The sequence below is a fragment of the Malus sylvestris genome, chromosome 15, assembly GCF_916048215.2.
Source record: "Malus sylvestris chromosome 15, drMalSylv7.2, whole genome shotgun sequence".
Lineage (NCBI taxonomy): Eukaryota > Viridiplantae > Streptophyta > Magnoliopsida > Rosales > Rosaceae > Malus > Malus sylvestris.
This window is the reverse complement of record NC_062274.1, coordinates 26448942-26458367: the sequence shown is the minus strand read 5'-3', so window position 1 is coordinate 26458367 and position 9426 is coordinate 26448942. Positions and strand designations below refer to the sequence as shown.

The 9426-nt window shown below is 39.9% G+C and overlaps 1 protein-coding gene across 1 annotated transcript; it reads right to left on the bottom strand.

Annotated features, from left to right (window-relative positions):
* Positions 1-4884: 4884 nt before the first annotated feature.
* Positions 4885-7477, bottom strand: LOC126602870 (uncharacterized; the record flags this gene model as incomplete). Its single annotated transcript, XM_050269707.1, is given in 2 exon segments — positions 4885-6601; positions 7449-7477. Coding segments are annotated over 2 exon segments (1746 nt in total), but the record flags the coding sequence as incomplete, so codon positions are not given.
* Between the last annotated feature and the right edge of the window lie 1949 nt (positions 7478-9426).

The window sequence follows — 9426 nt, the reverse complement described above, 5'->3', positions numbered from 1 at the left end:
TTCGATTGATTCGGAGAACGATGCCTCTTCAATTTTTAAGAAAGCAATCATGCTGGGGGTCTGACTCTCGAGATTCGGGGAGCAGTGTCTTTTCGATTTTTGAGAAAGTAATCATGTTGGGAGTCTGGCTCTTGAGATTCGGAGGGCGGTGCCTCTTCGATTTTGGAGCAAGCAATCTTGGTGGGAGTGTTTTCTCGAATGTGAGTAAAGGTTGGGCATGTTTGCTAGTCTACCTTGCCACGAAGCACAGAGGTTGACACACAGGGACTTTCCAATTATCCAGCAATGGTACTGTTCCTTTACCCTCTCTTCGATTTTTGAGAAAGTAGTCATGTTGGGAGTCTGGCTCTCGAGATTCGGAGGGCGGTGCCTCTTCGATTTTGGAGCAAGCAATCTTATTGGGAGTGTTTTCTCGAATATGAGTAAAGGTTGGGCATGTTTGCTAGTCTACCTTGCCACGAGGCACAGAGGTTGACACACAGGGACTTTCCAATTATCCAGCAGTGGTACTGTTCCTTTACCCTTGTGGGTAATAATATGGTAGCTAGACCTTCAAAATTTATGGGTCTAAACTTTGTTAGTGCTGTTTCTTTGCTATTCTTTTACCCTTCTTGGTCAGAGCGATGTAGTGGGAGCTGCAAGCTTCACGTGCTCAACTTTGGTAGAGAACTTTGGCAAAGTTATCTGTGGTACCCATGAGCTATTGTTGCGTGTGGGAAGTGGGTGATTGGACAGTAAGATTCATGTGTTTTCTACTTCCCCAGAAATCTTCGACAGAATACCCATAATTTCCGCAAAGCTGAGTATGCGTGTGACAGGTGCTGACAAGGCTGGAAAAGTAGGTGCCTCTTCGATTTCTGAGATCGGCCCTCGTGGTCTATGAGGAGCTCAACTTTTGAGAAAGCGAGCGCCTCTTCGATTTCTGAGATCGGCTTTCGTGGTCTTTGAGCAGCCCAACTTTTGAGAAAGCAAACACCTCTTCGATTTATGAGATCAACCCTCGTGGTCTCTAAGCAGCCCAGCTTTTGAGAAAGCAAACGCCTCTTCGATTTCTGAGCAGGCGCCTCTTCGATGTCTGAAGCTCCGTCGAGTGCCGCTTTTTATAGGGGCTGGCATTAAGTTCCAAAGCACACTTGAATCTCCACCAGTAGAAGCTCCATTCTTGCACTTGTAAGATCTTGATTTGTCCGACCTCTTCTCTCTTCAACACCTTTGAAAATGTCTGGCCCCTCCGACCGTCGTTTTGACTTGAACCTTGTTGAAGAGGCAGCCCCGCCTTCTCCAGACAACATATGGCGCCCATCCTTCGTTTCCCCTACTGGTCATCTTACCGTTGGGGATTCCGTGATGAAGAATGATATGACCGCTGCGGTGGTGGCCAGGAACCTTCTCACTCCCAAAGATAGCAGACTACTTTCCAAACGGTCTGATGAGTTAGTTGTTAAGGATTCGCTGGCTCTCAGTGTTCAGTGTGCAGGTTCTGTGTCTAATATGGCCCAACGCCTATTTGCTCGAACCCGCCAAGTTGAATCATTGGCGGCCGAAGTGATGAGTCTCAAACAGGAGATTAGAGGGCTCAAGCATGAGAATAAACAGTTGCACCGGCTCGCACATGACTATGCTACAAACATGAAGAGGAAGCTTGACCAGATGAAGGAAACTGATGGTCAGGTTTTACTTGATCATCAGAGATTTGTGGGTTTGTTCCAGAGGCATTTATTGCCTTCGTCTTCTGGGGCTGTACCGCGTAATGAAGCTCAAAATGATCAACCTCTGATGCCTCATCCTTCTAGGGTTCTGTCCAGTACTGAGGCTCCGAATGATCCCCCTTCGATGCCTTCTCTTTCTGGGGCTCTACCGACTGCTGAGACTTCTCCTAAGCAACCTTTGTGAAGGCTCCATCTTGTTTGTTTATTTTGACTCATGTATATGTACATATTTGTAGCTTATCGGGGATATCAATAAATAAGCTTTCTTTCATTTCAACGTATTGTGTTAAATACACCAAAGCCTTCTTCGCTAAGTTCTTTGAATTTTCTTTTGTTGAAGCTTGTATGTTGAAGCTTTCTGAGTGGAGCATGTAGGTTGGGGTAGTGTTCCCTTAATTTTCCGAGTGAGGAAAACTTCTCGGTTGGAGACTTGGAAAATCCAAGTCACTGAGTGGGATCGGCTATATGAATCTTAGAATGCCATTGTGCTCGGTCCTGTGTCATGTCATTCGTTAGATCCAAGTACTCTGAGTCTTTTCTTAGAGTCTCTTCCAAAGTTTTCCTAGGTCTTCCTCTACCCCTTCGGCCCTGAACCTCTGTCCCATAGTCGCATCTTCTAATCGGAGCGTCAGTAGGCCTTCTTTGAACATGTCCAAACCACCGTAACCGATTTTCTCTCATCTTTCCTTCAATTTCGGCTACTCCTACTTTACCCCGGATATCCTCATTCCTAATCTTATCCTTTCTCGTGTGCCCACACATCCAACGAAGCATCCTCATCTCCGCTACACCCATTTTGTGTACGTGTTGATGCTTCACCGCCCAACATTCTGTGCCATACAGCATCGCCGGCCTTATTGCTGTCCTATAAAATTTTCCCTTGAGCTTCAGTGGCATACGGCGGTCACACAACACGCCAGATGCACTCTTCCACTTCATCCATCCAGCTTGTATTCTATGGTTGAGATCTCCATCTAATTCTCCGTTCTTTTGCAAGATAGATCCTAGGTAACGAAAACGGTCGCTCTTTGGTATTTCTTGATCTCCGATCCTCACCCCTAACTCGTTTTGGCCTCCATTTGCACTGAACTTGCACTCCATATATTCTGTCTTTGATTGGCTTAGGCGAAGACCTTTAGATTCCAACACTTCTCTCCAAAGGTTAAGCTTTGCATTTACCCCCTCCTGAGTTTCATCTATCAACACTATATCGTCTGCGAAAAGCATACACCAAGGAATATCATCTTGAATATGTCTTGTTAACTCATCCATTACCAACGCAAAAAGGTAAGGACTTAAGGATGAGCCTTGATGTAATCCTACAGTTATGGGAAAGCTTTCGGTTTGTCCTTCATGAGTTCTTACGGCAGTCTTTGCTCCTTCATACATATCCTTTATAGCTTGGATATATGCTACTCGTACTCCTTTCTTCTCTAAAATCCTCCAAAGAATGTCTCTTGGGACCCTATCATACGCTTTTTCCAAATCTATAAAGACCATGTGTAAATCCTTTTTCCCATCTCTATATCTTTCCATCAATCTTCGTAAGAGATAGATTGCCTCCATGGTTGAGCGCCCTGGCATGAACCCGAATTGGTTGTCCGAAACCCGTGTCTCTTGCCTCAATCTATGCTCAATGACTCTCTCCCAGAGCTTCATTGTATGACTCATTAACTTAATACCCCTATAGTTCATGCAATTTTGTACGTCGCCCTTATTCTTGTAGATAGGCACCAAAGTGCTCGTTCGCCACTCATTTGGCATCTTCTTCGTTTTCAAAATCCTATTGAAAAGGTCAGTGAGCCATGTTATACCTGTCTCTCCCAAAACTTTCCACACTTCGATTGGTATATCGTCTGGGCCTATTTCTTTTCTATGCTTCATCTTCTTCAAAGCTACAACCACTTCTTCCTTCCGGATTCGACGATAAAAAGAGTAGTTTCTACACTCTTCTGAGTTACTCAACTCCCCTAAAGAAGCACTCCTTTCATGTCCTTCATTGAAAAGATTATGAAAATAACCTCTCCATCTGTCTTTAACCGCGTTCTCTGTAGCAAGAACCTTTCCATCCTCATCCTTGATGCACCTCACTTGGTTTAGGTCCCTTGTCTTCTTTTCCCTTGCTCTAGCTAGTTTATAGATATCCAACTCTCCTTCTTTGGTATCTAGTCGTTTATACATATCGTCGTAAGCCGCTAACTTAGCTTCTCTGACAGCTTTCTTCGCCTCTTGCTTCGCTTTTCTATACCTTTCACCATTTTCATCGGTCCTCTCCTTGTATAAGGCTTTACAACATTCATTCTTAGCCTTCACCTTTGTTTGTACCTCCTCATTCCACCACCAAGATTCCTTTTGGTGTGGGGCAAAGCCCTTGGACTCTCCTAATACCTCTTTTGCTACTTTTCGGATACAACTAGCCATGGAATCCCACATTTGGCTAGCTTCCCCCTCTCTATCCCTAAACCCTAAACCCTAAACAAGAAAAGAGTAATTCTGCATCGACCATGTATTAGATAATGTAAATTAATAAAATGTTATTACTAGATCTCAACAACCTATAGATTGGTATCGACTTTCTCATATAAGTAAATGGTAATGTACATCAACAATGTGCTATATTGTAAAGTGATACATTGTCATATTACTACATATCGACAACCTAGCTAATATTGTAGATTGGTTTCAGGATTTTCCTTGTAAGAATAAGAGTAATGTTATGACGACAATGTACTAGATACTGGAAAGTGATACATTGTTGGTATTACCACATATAAACAACCTAGCCGTTTGTAGATTGGTGTCAGGATTTTCTTAGTAAGAATCAGAGTAATGTTGCAACGGCAACGTACTAGATACTGATGAAAATTGATACAATGTCAAAATTACTAGATATTGACAACCTAGTAGTTAATGTTAATTGGTACTTGACTATCCCAAATAAGAAAATGATAATGCTTTCTTTGATAATGTAATAAATATTGTAAAGTAAATATTATTGCCACTCTAGCAGTGCTTTACCAAATAAGAAAAGAAGAATGTTTCATCGACAATATGTTAGATACTACTCTAAACTCTAAAGTGATACATTATTGGTATTACTTAATATAAAAATGTAGCAATTACCAAAATAAGAAAAGAGCAACGTTGCAAATCAAGATTAATAGACTGTGCTTAGTTAAGAGGACTCACAGCGCTCATGGAGTTCTAATAAATCTTCATGCATGTTAAACGTCCTGGACGTGGCAGGAGCAAATAACCAGGTTCTGTTCATCTGCTTGATATACATATGCGCCGCGTAGCTCGGGATTTTTTCAGTTTTGGGTTCCTTAGACTTCAATCGTTCATTAACAAACGCTAAGCAGTCTATCAAGCTCTCTTTGGCCAACCCTTTCATGTCATAAGCCTGTGATCTTCTCCACAGGCTCTTACCATGAGGACTCATTGAGCTAGATAAGCACAGAGCTCTGGTTGTGTCACTAATGACAGCATCAGGCTTCTTCAACAGCAAGAAACACTGAGCTCTATTGCTATGCAGCACAATCCTCTCGTTTCGTATCTTCAGTGGGCACAAATCCATGGCCTCTGAGTACTCCAGCACAGCTTTTTCAAGGTTCCCTGACTGAAAGCTTTCATTCCCTCGTTGCTTCAGCTCCTTCACCATTGATTTTTTCTTTCTAACTTCTTGTTCAAACATTAGTCTCTCTCTCCTCTTTCTGTCAACCTTCAAATCCCATATCTCCTCCAATGCTATCTCAGCGTTTTTGCTCTCCACTTTCAAATTTCCATACTTTATTTTATGATAATCTATTAAGAGCGTCTGCGCAATTGTGTCTCCTACTTTCGGTCTTCCTCCACAGCTTCTAAGCTCAACCAGATCAACAAGAAACACAACTGATTTCTCCATGACTTTGTATCTTGTTTCGGGGTCTTTGAGAAGAAGCAAGAGGGAATCAATGGCCATGATGTGCCAATCATCTGATGACCTCGACAGATTGCAGAGTGCCACCACAACTTCTTCTGAATTCGCTACACTTTGTCTACCAAATTTGGTTTGACAAAGTGTTCTCAACAACCCAATTCCAGCAGGTGAGGTTTGATTTTCCAAACCACCCCACATTACACATAATTTAACCAAGAATTCCTTCCTGCAGATTAAATTTAGAGACTTTTCTCTGCGTGCAAAGGAGTGGAGAAGGCTGAGAGACCAGCACTGAAGCTGGCTCGCCCACTCTTCCGCCTTTCGGTTCTCAATCTCCTACCCTCCGTCAACCCCACTTGTAACCAAATTGCAATGGTACTTCAATCTTTCTGTACGTTCCAACCCAGCAAACTTATCGTAAACCTCTTTTGGGCCAGTCAAGGCTATCTCCATGGCTAATTCTACAATCTCAAACTCATTTGCAGAAAAGGCTTCTTCAAACACCTTGTCATGTCCAGCTATATGAACAAGAGCACGAACCGCTACCCGCTGCTCCACCCATGTGATCTCACCTCTCATCAGTTCTAATAAAGGCAAAACCACCCCGGATTTTACAGCCTCCTCAGCAAATTCAACTATGTTCATGGCATATGACCCGATGATATGAGCAGCATAGTAAGGAATATAAATGTTCTGATCAGTCAGCAGCCACTCCTTGTCATTGAGTCCTTTGTGAATAAGCTTTGCCATGCATTCAAATATTCCAAGAGATGGAAATTCAGGGTCATTAGGGTTTTCCATGGCTATGTTCCACAGGCTGCTTAGTACAAGGACATGCTCTTGGTCATGGCTGAAAGGCAAATCTAACAAGGCTCTGATGATTTTCACGTTTTGGTTAGATGGGTCCGGCTCTTTCATGCTGCAGAAGAAACAAGAGGGTTTTGTGCACTCTGGATCACAGGTTTTGGTGGTGGTGTTTTGAGATTGTGAGTTCATGGTTTTGTGAAGAGAAGTTGGAGTTTTATTGGGGTTTTGAGGCTTATAAAAAATTAATAATTTATGCTTAGTTTGGTAGAGAGTTTTGGTTGCAAAAGAATGAACTTAGATGAATATGACACCACCAAGAGCAAAAGTGCAAAAATAGTCAATGTAAATGAAGAAACTCAACTTACTCTGTAAGAATTGGTTCACATGATTGCCTCTAACATCAAATCCAAGCACCATGAGTTTGAGAAACATATGAGATTTCATCCTATACTCTTTTTCTGAGCGTTTTAAATATTGATTTTTGAGTGTCTTTATGACAGACTGAGAGTGAACAACGATTGCCTAGATTCTCAATCTTTATTGTCTTATTAGGAGGAAAGACGATTCCAATTATTTTGTCCTTTGCATCAAGTCACGTTTTTCTTCATGAGAGGTGTGTTTGTATGGCATTTGCCTTCTTCTCTTTCAATTTTTGAATTTGTTGGTGGAGGAGGGGGTGCCTCTCCAGTCTCCATGTGAGAAATTTGCTAAAGCAAGAGAGACTACTTAACGGATTAGCAACTCACTTTGTCATGTTTCTACAGGCAAATGGCCAAACAATTCTTAGCATTTTATGGGAAGTTGTTAGTAATTAATAGGATAGCTGCATGTTAAGCATTTCTCGGGTTGGTTTTAACTATACCAAGTGTCTTTTGCTAAATGGAGACAAAGTACTACGATCTCACTTGGGATTATCTAAATAATTGATGATAGGATTTTTACCACTTGTAAAAATAGGGATAAAAATACTTAAAATACTTACAAGAGTATAAGGTAATTGTAGTATAGTAGATCAAGCAAGGTTGTTTTCCACATGGATTGAATGAATAATTTACGTTAAAACCAAATCTTAATTAATTATTTGAAAACAAAGTTTGGAAGAGGTTGATTTTATGACCTAAAATATTAAAAATGAATTTAATTAAAAATAATTAAATAAATTGACAAAGTAAAGAGAACAAAAGAAAATAGTTTTAAAAATCTATTTAAGCACTAAGGTTCCACCGTCACCTTAATAATCCTATGTAATTCTTCCAATTACTTATGAATTACCCATGCATATTTTGAAGGTTAGGTTTTCCTAAAGTATGCCCTACTTGGAACCTCCAACATAAAACGTATATCTAAAATGCAACCCGTTCGTGGCGTCCAAATCAAATGTGAACATGCAAGACTCATTAAGTTTTGTGAAATCCTTTTGAAAAACCATATAACCCTTAAAACGTGTCGTCCATCCTAAGAAATTACACATATTGACCACAAGAAGCCTTAGTTAATTTTAGGGACAACCCTGCGCCAAAATTGCATCGAATTACTTTTCTAAATATCCTAATGGTGGCCAATCATCAAGACAATTAGATAGTTTAAACCGATGATTAATAATTCAAAACTTGCATGCATGATATCATAAGTAAATTGAAAAGAAACTACATATTCTTGCTAAGACTCATGGCCTCGCCCTAGCAAACGCAACTAGTTACTAACAATCATAAAATAAAATATTATTAAGAACATGGATAGAAAACACCTTGAAAATAAACTTGAATCGTCAAAAACTCTCCAAGCCTAGCAAAGTATTGATGCATTCTCCTTTCTAACGGCTAAATAACCTTTTTTATACTACTACAAAATAAAATCCTACCTAGAAAAGGTCTTCTAAAAACTAGGAAACATAATAGAATAAGATAACTAGGAAATAAAAGGTTTCCTATTTAAATTGAAATTCGAACTTCTCAGAAAATCAGACCTTTGACCAAACAAATCAACTCCGATTTGGTCCCAGAATGTCTCTTTTGAAAGCTGAAGATGTCCCCTACAAATCCTCAGAAAAAATCGTCCTCAAAATATGCCATATTGACCTCCAAAGTGCCCAAAACGTCCAAAAACGTCAATCTGGAAAACTGCGTGCTGAGTCTTTATTTCATTGCCACAGTCAAACAGCTTGGTAGAAAACTCTGAAATTTTGACACAATCATCTTGAAACACTCACGAACATCCTCCAATTAAATTCACTCCAAAATTCATCCGTTTGATCACTTTTTGCTCCAGAGGAAGTCGAATGTCCTACATTCAAAATACATAACAAAGTATCAAAGTTCTACCAAAATAACCATTAAACTATAACTAGGAATAGGGTAAAATATATGGTATAATATGGATTCATCAAATACCCCCAAACTTAGCTTGTTGCTTGTCCTCAAGAAAAAAATAAAAGGAGTTTTAACGAAAAGCCCACGGTACTGTTCACTTTAACGAAAAACCACATTTTTACACTAAAAAGTCAAACCTGGTACTATTCACTTTACCCTTTATTTTGTCCTTATCATTAAAACTCAAAGTTTTCAAGCCCTTTTCATTAGTTTTCCTAAAATAAAAACTAGCAAACCAGAAACTTAAACAAAAATTAACTAAGACAAAATTTTCACCTTCAAGTTGTCATCCATAGAAAACATTAAAAATCAGAACATTTTTCAAAAGTTCCAACTAATCCCACTATAGAGTCTAAGCCATTTATAATCAATTAGAAAAGAATTCATGAACTTCCTTTGGTGTAAAGTGAACCAATATGGCTAAGGAGACTTGATTAAAATCCTATGTTTCGTCCTTTTTATTCCACACTTCACATGTGACAACCCGTCCCTGATTTTATGTTTTTACAAATTTTAAAAGCGTTATTTTACGAAAATTCCCTTAGAGGCGAGGGTCTTGACTTTCGCTGATCAATGTATAGTGAGGTGTATGAATTAATCCTTTAGCGTATTCCTAAAGTTT